The sequence below is a fragment of the Artemia sp. Qi Xiang Cuo genome, chromosome 1 (genome assembly GCF_049724085.1).
Source record: "Artemia sp. Qi Xiang Cuo chromosome 1, ASM4972408v1, whole genome shotgun sequence".
NCBI lineage: Eukaryota > Metazoa > Arthropoda > Branchiopoda > Anostraca > Artemiidae > Artemia > Artemia sp. Qi Xiang Cuo.
Genome location: NC_142794.1, coordinates 47,865,659 through 47,883,767, shown reverse-complemented (window position 1 = coordinate 47,883,767; position 18,109 = coordinate 47,865,659). Strand labels below are relative to the sequence as shown.

General features: G+C 34.7%; 1 protein-coding gene across 1 annotated transcript in view; it reads left to right on the top strand.

The window, feature by feature from the left end:
- E23 (ABC transporter G family member E23) overlaps window positions 1-18,109 on the top strand; it is a 110,135-nt gene that overhangs the window by 58,042 nt on the left and 33,984 nt on the right. Inside the window, exons 6-7 of the mRNA XM_089107997.1 lie at window positions 10,394-10,555; window positions 11,677-11,770. Of these exons, the coding sequence (XP_088964123.1) occupies window positions 10,394-10,555; window positions 11,677-11,770 (256 nt within the window). The remainder of the gene's footprint in view (window positions 1-10,393; window positions 10,556-11,676; window positions 11,771-18,109) is intronic.

The following is an 18,109-nucleotide window of genomic DNA, read 5'->3' as shown; positions in this document are numbered from 1 at the left end:
TGATACCATATTAAACAAAAAAATTAAAATAAAACAACAATCCTAAAATTGATTGTTGCTTTATCTTAAAAGGGATTGATAATATTTTTATTCTGTAAAAAGTGTCTTTAATTGGTTTGCGCTTATTTTACCAAAATTCCTATATTATTTTTGTTTTCAGTAAAGCTCTAGTTTTCTATAATCCTAGAAACATAGAAAAACATAATTAGTTTTTTTTATCTGTATTAGTTTTATTGATGTATATTAGATAGGCTGTGAAGTAATAATTTTTGTCTGTTTTAAGTTTCAACTTCGCTCTTTACTTCCCTCGGAAAATGTATACTTCCCTCGGATAATTTAATGTAGAAACAACGCTGCCATGATCTTTTTTATTTATACGGAGTAATGTATGTTCGTTTTAAGTTTTAATGTCACTCCTTAGTTTCAGTTGAAAACTTAATTTTAATGTAATTTCTAATATACCGATCTAGGGAAGATGAGACAACTCTAGAAAATACTGTCAACAACCTTGACAGCTACGGAAAACTTTCAGTCTATAACATAAATTTCATTTTCCATACTTCATCAAACAATACATGTTTTTCAGGAACGTTTGTTTTTCGATACCCTAAAGAAAAAGCTGCTTTTACTCGGCCGACTTTGCCTGAAAAAGCCCTAATGAAGACAGGGCTTTATAAATTGCCTACTGACTAGCAGAAACGAAAAGGCTACTGTAACAAAAAGCTGTTTAAGGGCTCATTTCAAAGCTTATATTTATACCTAATCGCTTTTTATAAATTTGACTTGATGGCAGATTCGTACAAAGTGCACTTTCGGTCGTTTTCCCCCATTTTTTTCAAATGAAAAACGTGCCTTTTCCAATGAAATGACCAAAAAAAGGTGTTTTTCAAAACTTAGGCAGGAGTAAAAACTAAGGGGGCAAGGGCGTCCTTTTCGCTCAATTACCTCCTTTAAAACTAGCACACAGGCTTCATCGCAGAGTGAAGTCTGAAGGTTTAATTCGAAACTGTTGATCATTCAAGCTAAATTCTAGTTGAAAAGTTTTTAGTTTTAGTTAATTTGTTTTCGCTTTAATCTTTTACTTTTAAGATGAGTAGGCGATTTTTGAAACTTACTAAGGGGGTCTGGAGGGGGAGTATATGTGAAGGTTCTTATAAACCTCCAGTTCAGGGCTTAAGAGCAAAATTATTGCAATGGTACTGTTTTATGCTTCCAAACTCTTCCACTTAAGAAGTGGCACCAAAAGCGATATTTTAGTGCTGTATGGCACTTATAGATAATAAAATTTATAAAAAGCACGTAGATATGAGTAATAGGTATAAGATAAACCTTCCCGGGATATGCTTTAAAAATGAGTGCATACCATTTGCAAAAATAGTGGCTTATCTAAAAAGTAATCAAAAGAAGGGATTTGAAAAAAAAAATCCAAGCTGAAATCGAACGCATGATAATCTAATTTGAAGTCCAGCGCTGTACTAACAGATCCACGCCTCAAATAATGTAATTTAATATATTAGTGTTTGTAGGAGTTTAATTGCGTAGCTTATTAAGGGGGCCTGGAGGAAACAAACTAATTATGTTCCCTATGTTTCTGGGATTATAGAAAATTATTGCTTTACTGAAAACACAAAAGTCAAGTATAAGAAACAGGAATATTGGTTTTGGAGTCAAAAGTGAGTATGTAGCCTGACAACAATAAACTAATCTGTAAAGCTTTCCATAGTCTTACACCAGTTATGACATCAATAACTTTCAGTATACAATTAAAATCATCTTAAAAACCTCAGTGTAAAATTAAATATTTTTTTAATAACCGCAAAGTAACTGAACAGCATACAGAAATATCGGATTGATTTATCAGGTTGTACTTTGGTCTGGCCAGCTATAATACCGACAGTGAGCAATATACAATCTTAAATTGTACTAAATATGCTTTAGTATTACTTGAAATGAGGATCAAATAAGACATAATATGAACTCTGGAAATCTATTTATTTCTCTCTATAGAACAGTGAATTTCAAGCTATGATGCAAATTCTAAAGCTAGTCTATAGTCATAATACTATCAAGATGGTATTATCAGCTATAATACCAACAGTGAGTAATATACAATCTTAAATTGTACTAAATATGTTTTAGTATTACTTGAAACGAGGATCAAATAAGACATAATATGAACTTTGGAAATTCAATTATTTCTCTCTATACAACAGTGAATTTCAATACATGATACAAATTCTAAAGCTAGTCTGTAGTCCTAATACTATCAAGATGTTTTTACTTCGAACTTGTCTACAAACTAATCATGGCTTGTTCTTTTCAGAACCAAAACCAGAGCCAGTCAATGAACTGAGCCACCATATTAAACAAAAAAATTAAAATAAAACAACAATCCTAAATTGATTGTTGCTTTATCTTAAAAGGGATTGATAATATTTTTATTCTGTAAAAAGTGTCTTTAATTGGTTTGCTTTTATTGTACCAAAGTTCCTATATCATTTTGTGTTTTCAGAAAAGCGCTAGTTTTCTATTATCCTAGAAACATAGAGAAACATAATTAGTTTTTTATCTGTATTAGTTTTATTGATGTATATTAGATAGGCTGTGAAGTAATAATTTTTGTCTGTTTTAAGTTTCAACTTCGCTCTTTACTTCCCTCGGAAAAACTTTGTTTTTTACAATTAATTGTTCGTTTTTGATTATAATTTAATTAGAAACAACGCTGCCATGATCTTTTTTATTTATAACGAGTAATGTATGTTCGTTTTAAGTTTTAATGTCACTCCTTAGTTCCAGTTGAAAACATATTTAGTATAATTTCTAATTTACCGATCTAGGGAAGATAAGACACCTCTAGAAAATACTGTAGACAACCTTGACAGCTACGGAAAACTTTCAGTCTATAACATAAATTTCATTTTCCATACTTCATCAAACAATACATGTTTTTCAGGAACGTTTGTTTTTCGATAAACAAAAAGCTGCTTTTACTTGGCCGACTTTGCCTGAAAAAGCCCTAATGAAGACATGGCTTTATAAATTGCCTACTGACTAGCAGAAACTAGAAGGCTACTGTAACAAAAAGCTGTTTAAGGGCTCATTTAAAAGCTTATATTTATACCTAATGGTTTTTTATAAATTTGACTTGATGGCACATTCGTACAAAGTACACTTTCGGTTTTCCCCCATTTTTTTCAAATGAAAAACGTGCCTTTTCCAATGAAATGACCAAAAAAAGGTGTTTTTCAAAACTTAGGCAGGAGTAAAAACTAAGGGGGCAAGGGCGTCCTTTTCGCTCAATTACTGCCTTTAAAACTAGCACACAGGCTTCATCGCAGAGTGAAGTCTGAAGGTTTAATTCGAAACTGTTGATCATTCAAGCTAAATTCTAGGTGAAAAGTTTTTAGTTTTAGTTAATTTGTTTTCGATTTAATCTTTTACTTTTAAGATAAGTAGGCAATTTATGAAACTTACTAAGAGGGTCTGTAGGGGGAGTATATGTGAAGGTTCTTATAAACCTCCAGTTCAGGGCTTAAGACCAAAATTATTGCATTGGTACCGTTTTATGCTTCCAAACTCTTCCACTTAAGAAGTGGCACCAAAAGTGTCATTTTTAGTGCTATATGGCACTTATGGATGATAAAATTGATAACAAGCACGTAGATATGAGTAATAGGTATAAAATCAACCTTCCCGGGATATGCTTTAAAAATGAGTGCATACCATTTGCAAAAATAGTGGATTATCTAAAAAGTAATCAAAAGAAGGGACAAACCATGATTGAAAAAAAAAACAAGCTGGAATCGAACGCATGATAATCTAATTTGAAATCCAGCTCTGTACTAAAAGATCCACGCCTCTGATAATGTAATTTAATATATTAGTATTAATAGGGCCTGGAGGAGGAACATGCGGAAGGTGTTCTTGCAAACCTCCAGTTAAGGGTTTTGAACCATAATTATTACAATGATACCATTTTATGCTTCCAAGATTTTCCCCTTAAGAATGGTAGAACTGATAAAAAGCACGTAGATATGAGCAAAAGTTTTCAAATGAGCCATTAAACATCACTCTAAAAAGTTCTGGTAGCCCAGTAGCCCCAGCTTTTCCACTTGAGACATGGGACCAAAAGTGCCACTAGCCCCACCCCTTGAGGAACGGCATAAAAAGTTCCCTTTTTCGTGCCATATGGCACTAGCAGATGGCGGAATTTATATAAACCACATATGTATGAGAAATAGCTTTTGAATGAGCCCTTAAGGATCTCTCTATGATGTTCTAGTAACCCGCTAGGCCTGGAAAAAAGATTAAAGAAGACCGTTTTAATGTTTTTAACTTTAAGTTACTATGGGCTGTGGTTCGCTCTTTACTAGGTTGCAGCTAATGCTACAACTATGACAAAGAGTTTATTGCAAACTCTCCTCAGAAACTAGTTAATATTGAAATCTGTGAAATCTTATAGATGGTAGAATCTGTAAAAAAAAAAAACCTAGTAAATATAAGCAATAGCTTTTAATTGAGCCATTAAACATATTTATACGATGGTGTGGTAGCCTGCTAATGTTTCAGTAGCATACTGATGAGCAGAAGATTTATGAAATTTACTAAGAGAGCTGGGAGGGAGAGTGTACGGTAGGGGTTCTTGTAAGCCTCCAGTTAAGGGCTCTGGAACATAACTATTACAATAGTACCTGTTTTGTACTTCAGAGCTTTTCCACTTAAGAAGTGGCACCAAAAGTGTTGTTTTCAGTGCTGTCACAATTACGAATGGTAGAATTGATAAGAAAAGCACGTAGATATGAGCAATAGCTTCAAATAAGCCATTAGACATAAATCTTATACTTTCTGCTAGCTGAATAGCCCCAGCTTTTCCACTTGAGACACTGCACCAAAAGTGCCATTTGGAACTTGCAGATGTCGGAATTTATAAGAAGAACGTAGGTATGAGCAATATCTTTTATATGAGCTATAAACAATCTGTCTACGATGTTCTGGTAGCCTGCTAGTGCCATCCCTTGAGAAATGGCACAAAAAGTGCCATTTTCGTGCCATATGGCACTTGTAGATGGCGAAATTCATAAAAAACACGTAGATATTAGAAATAGCTTCTGAATGAGCCATTAGCCATCGCTCTATGATGTTCTGGTAACCCGCTAGGCCTGGGAAAAAAAAAGATAAGAAAAAGATAGGGAGACGATGCAAAAAAGTAATTTTCCTTGTTTTTCAAGGAGGGGACTGTAATTTCCCTATAGAAGGTTTTCGACCATGCTGATTCCATTGGTACACTTTTCATTTTGATCTCACGTAACTTTCGAGGGGTTTCAGGCTTTTTTCGAAATCATCATAAATTTCTTTTCGCAATAAACTTTTACTTTTAAGACAAAATACCAAAAAAACAAAATAACAGTTACTATTCCTGAATCAGTGTCACATTCCAATTTTTTTCACAAGGCAGTTTGTTTCAAAACGCGGTTTTTAAGATTTGTTTGCTATGGGCTGTTGTTCGCTCTTTACTAGGTTGCAGCTGCCGCTGCAACCATGATAAAATAGGTATGACAGATCTTACTACAGTTACACAAGAAAATTTACTTTGCTAAAAATGACTTCACTTTACAATTTTCTTTTCAATTACTAGAAAATTTCAATGCAAGTAGCCGTGGGTCATGTCTTGGATAGGCTTTGGCATGATCTGAAAATAATCAGGAATTAACAAAAAAAAAAACCTTAAAAATTTTCTTTTTCTAACGAAAGGAAAAAGCGTGAGTGCCTACTCTTTACGGTGAGTGCTTAACTGAATAGAAATTATTCTGTTTTGTGAGGGGGTCTGCCCCCTCACAAAGGGGGCAGACCCCCTTTGTGTAATAAAGAAATTATTCCGTTTTGTGAGGGGGGCATGGGTACACTTACCCCCTAGACTGTTTTGTTCCTCTCCCTAGATTTTGATAAGACCTATTTTGGTTTTTCATTGAAAAACAAAAATCAACAAATACCCAAATTGCTCCCTCCTAAATTTTCTAAAGTATCTTTTACCCCCTCTTTTCATTTCGTTAGTTGACACCATTGCTGCTCCCTCCCCCCTCAACCGACGCTCTTTGCGCTAAAGATCGACTTTTTGTCCTTAATGGTTTAAGGACGACTGTTTAAGCACAAGGGCAATTGAAATGAGATAAAAAATCAAACTTTAGTGTAAATAGCCGTGTTCACAACCTCCGGGCCAGTATTTTCAATCGATTACTCTATCTGGTCCTGCATCAGGGGCGGATCCAGGATTTGTTTAGAGGGGGGGGGGCAAAATAGGTTGATCCGATAAAATTTCGTTAGGAGCAAGTTTAATTAACGCAAAATTGCGTTAATTAAGTAAATTACACTACTTCAGATTACGATAGGGGGCGCGTGCCCCCTCGCCCCCCTGTAGAAATCCAGAGATGAAATGTACTCTGGCGCCCCTTCCCATTGATCCTTCCTATTATATACATAATGGGCTTATTTTTGATTACTACACGCATTAAAAAGAAGAGAAAAAAAAAATCTTCTCATAATTGTAAGCATTGGTCTTGATACAAAAATAAAGGTTAGGAGATGGTCGTTGCAAAAACTATTACAAGGGACGTATTAGATTTTTCAAAAAAAAATTCATAATTTAAATGTATTATGCTATACATTCTGTTTAGCTGCCGACCAATTTGGAAAACAAATATGGATTTTGATCGAGAAATCTATGTTAGCAAATTATTTTATTTATGAGTTATCAGGTCAGGTGTCTTCCAGGGCCCAATCATTATTAATGATAGTTAATTACGTATTAATATTTGCATTCCCAACCGCCAAATACAGGGAAAATCAATCGATCAATCATAGGTGCTGATATGACTTAACGTTTAACCCCTTTTACTTAGCATACTAGGGGGTAAATTCGTTGTTATCTGCCATTTCAGAAGGAAGGGAATAAAAAGTTCATTGATCATAATGTATATTGACAACTGTAACACACATCAAGAAACTTTGTACAATAGAAACTGGGTTCTTTTCCAAAAATTATAATTAAAATGTCACTTTGATTTTCACACCCCGTCCTAAATCTGTTCTTTTACAAATCCTTTACGTTTTTCTCGCAAAGAAAATGTTTCTTGCATCGTATTTATCTTCGAGACGCAGGATGCGGGAAGAATATCGAAGGTGTATGCATGGGCGTAGGCAGCATATTGTCTAGGGGGGGGGCAGTTGATAGTGTGATGGAGGGCCTTTTATCAACTGCTTTTCCAACCATCTGTTTTTTCAGCCATATATAATGTAAATTTGAAGGTCTAGGGGGGGGGCCGCTGCCCCCCTCTCTATGCCCATGGGTGTATGGCCTTTTGTATGAACCCCCTCTTCCCCTGTGACCACGCCTCTAATACATTTCATCCCGCCTTTTCATTCCAAAGAAGATAAATAGTAGTTCAGTGATCTCAGTTTTTCCTGACTAGCTTGGTAAGTAATAGTACACATATATGGCTTCCTAACAGTTGGCAAACATTTAGCAAACCTTAAGGTTATGGTTGACCTTCATGGTAGTACAAGTATCAATTAGCTTCGTGCATAGTTAAAAGGATAAGATAAACCTACCAACCAGTCTATACTTCAACCACGTATGGCTTAATTACGTCATACAAGCAGTTGTGGTAATTCCTAGAACTTTGAAGCTACTGACACTTTGCCAGTTTTAAACCTTTCATAGCAGGGTTGCCAACTTGCACACGCTTCGTGTGAAATGCACTCTTTTTTTTCATTGCACTCTTTCACACCACGGACTGGATTTCACTCTTTTTGCCCATTATTTGCTCTTTACACTCTTTAATGAATTGATGATAGAAAAAGTATTAAGCGAAAAAAAAACGGTGCTTGACTTCACTACAGTGAAGGCAGCTATAGTTCACAACTAGTTACTTGTAAAATAAAAACTAAACATTTGATGCAGTCAACTATAGTTCAGATAAAGATCCAAGCAATCAAAATAAACACCTGCAAATTTACAGCAGAGGATTACCTTTTAAGTTAAAAAAGAATGGTAATCATTATCTAACCCATTATTTAGAGGTTGATTTAAGTAAGGAGTCCTCCTAACTTTTTTTTTAAATACATTTGAAAAATTTAAAGGTAATATGTTTATTGATCGAATGATGACTGATAATTATTTGTAAATGGCATAAGAGTGGTCAGAACAGTAAAAGGGGCTTCGCGCGCGGTGGCAGCCGCGCGCGCGCCATTTTTTTTTACTTTCAATCTTTTTTAACAACTCTTTTTTTGCACTCTTTTTTGGCTCTGATTTGCACTCTTTTTTGGCGTCAGCAGTTGGCGACCCTGGTTCTTAGTACTGAGCGGTTTGAGGGGTACCCGAAGGCTCATCAAGTGATATTTTCGTGCGTTTTAAACATTCTTCCTCCCGATTTAAATATTTAAGGAGACCCTTTTTCATTTTGTGAAGCAAATACGTATAAGTGAGCCCATCCGTTCTCGCCGCATCATGGTTACAGCATCAGATGCAACCTAGCAAAGGATAGAATCTAGCCTGTTGTAACTGGAAATTTTAAAAACGCATTAAAAAAAGCTGTCGAGCGAGGAAGAATTGTCGTTTCAAGCTCATTCGGGGAAATGATATCTATAATGGTAAAAACTTATTGCATAAGCAGATTGTTTTCAAAAACGAGCCTTCGGCGAAATGAGCAAGGTTAGGGGACTGGGATCTCTTGTTCTACATACAAGGTTATCCTACATACAAAACCGTATCCGGGGGGTGGGTTAGGGAGTTTCACCCCCTCCCCCCCCCCCGAAATGTTTTTCCGACTCGTAAAAACGTAAAAAATGAATATAAACCAATTTTTGATGCTTTTTTAAATTTTTTGTAAAATAAAGTTTTTTTGTAAAATAGTTTTTTTGTGCTATATTATCGTTATGTTTTGGTAAATTTCATTAGGATTAACCTACCTTCACTTCTTAGGTGTGTTTCGTTTAACAGACAAGTACCCAGTTTTTTTTCAAATAAAACATAAGAACGATACTAGAATTAAATTGGCCGAAAATATCCTATGCACAAGTAAGACTATTCCCTCTTTACGCTAAAGTTGACGCGTGATATCGCTTCTGCATTTAGAATGTGATAAATATAGCCAGTTGGTGCTGTGCATGTGTTTCCTTGATTGATCGCGTTTTGAAACACCTAAACTTGATTTTTTTTTAAAATTTAAAACAAAAAAGCTAAATAGGCCCTATTAATTTCGACGTTTTGCGGCAAAGGGTTCAGTTTTTGATCACAATGGTCTGGTGTTAGAGCTTTCACTCTTGGAGCTAAGCTAAAAAAGGTTAAACTTTAAATGAGGGACCAGTTTTTTGTTTCTATTCGGGGTTGGGGCTCTCTTTACCTCTTTGCATAGTAAGATGTGTGGACGGCGCTCTTTGTTTTCATATGTAGATAGTATTTTCTTTTTGTTAGATTTCAGTTCGCTTTTAATATACTAGTCAGGGTTATCCTAAATATGAGAGGGGAAGGGTAGGGCTGACGGAATATCATTTAATTGTTTTAAATGTATTTCTTGAAGATAGAGTTCATTTCTCAATAACTACAAGCGAATTCTACTAAAATAAAGTTTTGACAATCAGCTTTTCGTTTTGTTTTCACAAGTATGGGGGCGTTTTATATATCATATATGTTTTGCTTTTTTGTATTTTTACAAGTTTGCTAACATTTTTGTAAAATTATTGAAAAGCTTGAATTTCAATCACAAATGATAATTTCATGCGCGGGAGGAGGGGCAAATAATGAGTGAGATAAACTAGGCCTACTGTGCAGGTATATTTTAGTTAATATTTAATTCTAGAGATGGTTAAATTATGTCAGGTTAGGTTAGGAATTTAATGTGATGCGTTCTGGGCGGCCTGACTTCCATGATTTTGTTGCTAAACTATTATTTTTTCATCGTATTCGTGTATATTTCATTATGATTAACCTAACTTCACTTCTTGAGTGTGGTCGGGATAACACGTAAGTACCTTAAAAATAATTATTATTCGGGCAAATAAAGTAATATTAATAAATTAACATCATGAATAGGACTTTGTTGTTGTTTTATCCATGGTTATACAGTCTAGAAATAAACCAACGGTTGAGAGACAAGGTAACTCTAAACCTCGAAGGAAATTTTTGCAGCTAAGAATGGTTGCTTTGTATATTTCCAACTCTAAAATAAAGCCAATCTTTTTCTGTATTCTTCGCTAACTCACTAAACAATTTTGAACCTGACGGAAAATCAACAATCGATAATTAGCCTACCGATACATCAGTTTGCATATTGACTAAGAAAAGTATAACAGACTTTAGCTAAAGACATTTCAAACGTTAGAAGTACATTTCTTTTAGGAGCCCACGTCGGGTCTGGATTCAAATGCTGCTCTGGGTCTTATCCGCTGCCTTAAGGAATATGCTAAACATGAGCAAAAAACAGTGATATTGTCAATACATCAACCTTCTTCTCAAATATTTCATCTTTTTGACACACTTCTTCTTCTTCACGGAGGTCAGGTGAAGTATACAACGTTCTATCTTTTATATAAACAATTATGAAAGTTTTTTCAATTGTATTAAAAATAAGCTTGGTGCTGAGCATTCACACATACCCAGGGACGTCCTTAGGGAAAGGGTAAGGTATAGGGTGTAAAAGGAGAAGTTTAAATATCCTCCTTGCATGGATTAGTACCATAACAAAAGCGGTACCGGTCCTAATCGATGGGTAAAAAGCAGGTGGGGTTTGGTTGTGGGTAATGTTGTAAAGCGAAAAGAGAAATTTTGTCAGTCATAAGAATTTTTGTTAAAGCCCCCCCCCCCCCAAAAAAAAGCAGAATTATTTTAAAAGGGATGGCATACAAAACTTTTTATTCTTTTTGATTAATTAAAATTGTATGTAAAAAAAAAAACAATTGGGTTTCACACTGGCTCAAAATCCAAAATTGCAACAACAAATAAATACAACAAAGGGTAAAAGTGAAGCATACTTTTTAACACAGAAGTATAGGGTATTTATCACTCTTTCTATTTGGTTTAACCATTTTGATTTTATGCAATTTATGCTTTTTAATTGTATGTTTACAGTTTCCAGCTAATATTAACAAACTACTCCTTGAAACCTCTTCTGGCCCTTTTTGGCATCGATGTTTGAAACTTTATAAAGTAAAAAATAATTATTATTGGAGGAACTTAGCTTAAGTTTGTTTCGGTATTGCTGCCTTGTACGCAAAAATTTACAATATTGACGAGTTTGTTGCAACTTCTTATGATCATTATTATTTATAAATTGCAATATTACTATTTCTTTTACAAAAATCGTGGAAAAGCAATAAATGTAAAGTTTGGTTCCAGAGATTTCGCTTGAATGTATTGAAATCTCTGTTCTATATTGAAAGTAAAATCTGCAATATTTTTTATTCATCGGGCGAACTCTACAAGGTCAAAATGTGCATACCACAACTACCGGTTACCTGTTTGCTATAATGCTATATACAAGCATGACAACACTTTGCTTTGATTTTTTTTTTTAATGGAAAATTTCGCTTCCATACCTGTTCCAAAACTTAGATCATGAATAGGGTTTTTGATCCTTATGGTAACTAATTACATGGCTTTTTTTCATACGAATTTTCTTTTAGTCTGTTTACTTTGGACCAGCAAAAGAAATCGTGGAACACTTCTCTTTAGTTGGTTTGCCAATTCAAGTGCACTACAATCCAGCTGACGTCATAAGTAAGTTTACCCCAGAGCTAACATTAAATCCCAGTTAACAAATATCGGTCTTTCTAAAGCAAGGGTGTATCCAAGATTTTTATTTGGGGGGGGGGGGGGTACAAAAATAACTTAAAAAACGCATAAACATTTGTTTATATGCATTTTTGTTACGTTTTACAAGTTGGACAAAATTTTGGGGGAGCGGTTCAAACCCGGTAACCTTCCCTTCTGGATACAGCCTTGTTCAAAAGGGAGAAATCTACACTCCCATGTGTGGAAGTATAGTAAGTGTACTGCCATCTAGCGATCGTGCGGATAATTAGTGCTTAACATTCAAAGTATTCTCCTAATTATATCACGTTGTACGTTATTCAGGAATATTAAATATGAAGTAAGAGTTGTCTTAGATATTTGTTTAAGATACTCTATGTTATCATTCTAAAATGACAATTAAAGCATCAAAACAAGATATTTTCGAGTGAAAGTAAATTATGTCGTTTAAGCTTAATTTTTTTTTTTATAAATTTACATGTATATGAGGAGGGCTACCTCTCTCTCTTTCTTTGTTTACTCCCCTTTCTTTGCGATAAGGTTTGACTATTGCTTCATAGAAAGTATTATAAAATGCAACACAATTGTCTGTTTCATAGTTGAAAATGTTTTATCTACCGATTGGATTTCAAAACGTTTATTGTTTAAGGCAAATACGATTTAATAAGCCATTCCATTTTCGTGGCACTGTGATAACAAAACAGAATATCTATTTTTTTTTACATGCTCTTGTGTTAGTCTTCATTCTTCAAGCATAAGGGAAATAAGTAAAACTTTAGCACAAAGAGTGGAGATTTGAGGAATTGTCAATGTCATCCTCCGTAATATGCATGATAATTTTTGTTTGATTTAAGTTTTAACACCGCTTTTTACTTTAATTAAAAAATACTTTATCTGGGTACTATTCGTTTTTAATATCGTATTCAGGACTAATCTAATTGTAAAGGGGATTAATGCGCCCTTTGCCCCCTCCTTTTACTGAAGCTTAACTCGTCTATAACATTGCTTTGAGAAGAATGGGTCATTTAAGTGTAGGGAAACTAACTAGCTGGGAAATCCTTAGCCTAGGACAATCTCATGTTTTAACAATTTCCTTCTTAATATTACACTTTTAATACAAATTTCACTGTTTTGCTGTTTTAACGACTCCCCTCTCAAAACCCGGGGCAACTCCTGCGTGCTTCTGCGGCAAGGGGTAAAATAAACTCTTAAATAAAATTTATCAAATGTCATATTTCATTAAGGCAAAGCCTAGCAATTCTCTCTGTTGCCAAATAATTCTTTCGAATAGTGCTTACGTCCATATATCTTTGACAGTTCATATTATGAAAAGAAAAACGTAATAAAATTCTAATCGTTATTCCCTTCGGAATTTCAAATTCATGGTTCATTGAACTGTCGATGTTGTATTTGGGTCCCTACGCCACATTTCCGGAGACTTCTTTATATTAGAAAACGTGAGAGAATAAAAGAGCTTTCTCATAATTTTTACTCTGTGTCTGAGAGTGAAAAGGTGATTGACCTTATTGAAATCTTGGACCATGTTTCTGTGTCAATTGTTTTTTTCATCTCTTTTTTTTTATTACATTGTAGCTGTGTCCTAGCGATGGTCTGATGGATTTAAGAGATCAAAAATAATCTGTGGGTTCCACATGCTCAATAAAAGTGCAAGTTTAGGGAATGGTGAATTCTTCAGAATTATTCCTGGTTTATTCCCGGAACTTGTTCAGTATTATTCCCGGAACAAATTAAAATCACCTATTCATTGTAACGCATCCCACATGGCTAGTTTTTGTAATTCTTATTAGCCTGAATTATGAGTAAATGGAAGTTTCTAATAAGACATCAAACATCTTTTTTAAGGAAATTCGTTGTTAAACGACATATCAAGATTGAAGTTACAAAATGTTGAAGTTTTATACAACAGAATGCCACCATGTAGCAGATAAAGCAGGATTGGATTTATTTAGCAAAAAAATCAGAATCATGTAGCACACAAATCAGAATCAAACATCTTTTTTAAGGAAATTCGTTATTAAACAACATATCAAGATTGAAGTCACAAAATAATGAAGTTACAGACAACAAAATGCCATCATGTAGCACATAAATCAGAATTTATCATTTGCAGGTCTGAAACCAGCCTGTCAGCATTTGTAAGGATAGGTGGCAGAGCAGAAACACAAAATGTTGTATGTTGAACTATGGTTGTGCTCGCCCAACCTAAATTTAAGTATCATTTTGTTATTAGAATCAAATAGTTGCATTTTGATAAAATAGATATTGGATGGTAAGCTTCGTTGTCGGAATAAGGTATAACAAATACGTTAAAATATAAGTATAGTACTTAATGTCCTGATTTATGTTCAAGTATCTAGATGTTTGAGCGCTTTAACATGTGCTTTTCCAAACGTATTGTAGGAATGGAGTCGTCAGAAACACTTGGAAGGGGGCAGATCTTTCTAGCACCCTTTTAGTGCTTATTGCTTTTCTGGCAATCATTGCTACATGGCTAGTGTTCGCCTTTGCAATTAGACCCCGGCGCCTCGCCGATGAGGGAAGACCGGCGGCGGTGGGGCCAAAAACAGCGCGCCGCGCCGCCTGTAAGATGTCGGCGGCGCGCCGCCGGCGCGATCAATGTTGACCGCAAACATTGATGTTTTCATCAGTCTTTCTCAAATCACAGCTAAAATTTACAACAGATTCGAGCCTATTCATGAGTTCAAAACTTCACAAGTTGCTGGCTGGAAACTGGTCTTCTTTGTTATTCATCAAGAGAAGTAGAACTCTAGTAGAAACGAAATGGCTGTGGCGTTTCAGAACCCTTGCATAATAGTTGAAGTATCTATTAACTATATATTCTTAACATAAATAATTATCAAAGTTAGTAGTTTTTTTCATCAAGCATTGTGCATACTGCATACAAAACTTCAAATACCGTATCACAAAATTCTTCAGTTATCTGGGTAAAAACTTTGAATATACGAGTTTGAACTTAGAGTTTGAACTCGTAAGTTTGAACTTAGAGGCTTAATTTTTTCATAATGCCCTTTGCCAATATCTAATTTGTCACCTTTAAAACAGTTGAAATGGGCGACTTTGATATTGATTGTTTTTTTTTGCTCTTTTAAATTCCTAAAAAGCCTTCCTTGTATTAAAAACGGGTTTTAATAACAATTTTAAAAAAATACATCAAGTATAACTCACGAAAATCTTGTTAATTTTTAAATTATCATAGGGACTGGACAAATATGTTGTACGAAGTAATTTTGCTTGGCTTCTTCCTTCTTTAATTTACATGTGTTGATTCATATTTCAAAACATTATCCAACTGTCGAAATATACCGTATATAAAACATGAAACAATATTTACAATACACAAAAGAACATACAATTGCAAGCAGAAATATATGTAAAACACATCAACCTGACTTACGAATTTTTTCCACAATCATTTATAATCATTTTGAATAGGATAACTTAAAATTTCACCTTAAAAAACAATCAAGCATCAGTTCCCAATGGCGAATGTGAATGACCCACCTCAGTACTGGAAGGAAAATGGAAGTTAATTTCCAATCAATGTGCCAGTCTCAACCAATTAGCTTGGTCGAACTTAAATGAATTTATGTAATGGACGATATCAGAAAATTGAACAGCTTTTCGAAAAGCATGCATAGCAATTCAACGTAATCTTGTATGATTCGAATACGTTTCTCAATTATAATTAAACTAAAATGAAAACCTTATGACGTTAAAAACTTTTAACTAAGACAGTGAACATTTAGAAATTTTCCTTAGGGATATTCTCATTGAATTTCCTTTCTTTTAAGATCGTGGCAACGCGTGACGGGTAAGCTGGTATACTAATGAAAGTCCAAATATTAGTATGTGTAAAAAAAAGGTATATTTCAAAATAGTGTGGAGGGACAAAAATATAGGGGTCAACTGGTGGAAAAAAATTCCTTCAGTCAAACTTGGAAGTCTATTCTAACTGCGGGATGTGGCTATAATTGTCATGAATAAAAATCAACTTATCCACTTTGTGTGGACTGAGGCTACTTTTAATAAGAAAATTCAAGATATTATTATTTGAATATAATAATTCCCTACCCCCCCCCTCTGGACACCACCTTGATAGGATACCGTCTCTGCTTTAAATTAAAGAAATAATTAACTTTTTGGCATCCCTGCTTTAAAAAATAAATAAATTTGACATACTATCATTTAAATGTAATATTTCCCAACCCCCCCCCCCTCTGGATACCACCTTGATAGAATACCGTCTCCACTTTAATTTTAAAAAAAATAACTTTTTGGCATCCCTGCTTTCAATGAAAAAAAAATCAAGGTACTATCACTTAATTATAATAGCTCCCTATGCCCCCCCCCTCTGGATACCTTCTTGGTAAGATGCCGTCTCTGCGATAAATAAAAAAAATTAACTTATTGGCAACCCTACTTTCAAAAAAAATCGAGGTTTTATCAATTAAATATTATTGCTCCCTACCCCCCCCCCCTCTGTATACCACCTTGATAGGATGCTGTTTTGAATTTTTTTTTTTTTTAATTAACTTTTTTTGCATCCCTGCTTTCATTAAAAAAAAATTCGAGATATTATCATTTAAATGTAATACCTCCCTACCCCCCCCCTCTGGATACCACCTTGCTAGGATACCGTCTCAGCTTTAAATTAAAAAAATAATTTATTTAATTATTAACTAGGTCACTATATGGTTCAAACAAACACGCGAGATTACGTTAAACAGATTAGTGTTCCTTGAAAAAAAATAAAAACATTGAGGGTATGAGTAAAGGGTTACAAAGACAACAACAAAAATGGCCAAATTATTCAGATATACCTCAAACTATTGGAAAACTGAGTCATATAGATTCGCCGTGGCATTCAATAAGATCCAAAGAATCTAATTAAAAGTGAGCACACACATAAGCCAAATTAGGCCAGTAGTCTATGAGAAATCGCAAAATACCCAAGACAATGAACAAGTCCCAATTGGGGGCCCTGGATCTATCAAAATATTTCAGTGGTTTCCCAGGGAATTTGATAGCATTTTTTTCCATCTCCGCTTTAAATGAAAAAATAAATATCCTTTTGGCATCCCTGCTTTCAATATAAAAATGAGGTATTATCATTTAAAAATGATAGCCCCCTATCCCCCCCTATAGGCAATAATTTACAATTTTTTTATGAATATATTTTTGGGGTAACTTCCGTTTCAATCTTTAATTCCCCAACCTTGTACATAGCTTAGTATATAGCTAAATTTTGTCTCAATAGAAGGTTTTTTTTGTGGGGGGGGGGTAAAATATTTTCAGAAAGAAGATTGTATTTTATTTAATCTATCAAGCATTCAACAATTGAGCATTAAACATTAAGAAAATCTTATCTAAAAACAGCAAAAGAAAAATCCGCAAACTTACAATTCAGCTGTAGAAACGATCTTTCTGCTATCAATTTCAAAATCCAACTGTAGTAAATGTTGTGTTCTATAATTCTATTTAACTTGAAAATAAAATTCATGACTATGAATGATGTAAGGAATTGCAAGTGGGAAACTGGATTCGAAATGATTTAAACTCATTTCATAAAGACGATACTTTTTCTGGACAACATATGAAGAACTGTGTATATTGCAATAATTGCAATGCAATTGCATATTGCACCTGCCTGTTTTTATGCAAAGTAACAAGAGACGAAAATTAACGAACCAGAGAGTAGTGAGGAATTATGGTATGCAAAGTAATATTTGGCAGGGAAAGTCACTGGTGATAAATCGCTAGGGGTGGCACCGTGATTGCGTGATTTTCGGGGATTCGGGGAACCAAATTTTTTTTCGGGGTGACGCATAGATTTTCGAGAAAATACCCGAAAACTCGGGGATAGTGCAAGCCCTGCTTGATTTCTAATCAGGAAAATTGAAATACTAAACCACACAAGAAAGAAATGCTCCGACCTTGCGGTTGACGCAATAAAGAATAGCCGCAAAAAGAATTTAAAATTGACCGAACGCCGTCGCCTCTGTCGGTGGCAGCGTGCCTGCGGTGCGCCGGCGGCGTCACGACACTTCGGCGCTGTTCGACCGGGCCTCTCGTCGACGGCGTTCAGTCGATCCGCCGGCGCGGCGCCGGGGTCTAGTTGCAACAGCATTAGTAACCTAATAAAGAGGGAACCACCGCCCATAGCATCAAATACAAATACTGTCAAAGAAACTAATTTCTTATAAATATTGTCATTTATGCTTAAACCGAAATTTACAATATATTATAGTTAGAAACAACTTTAGA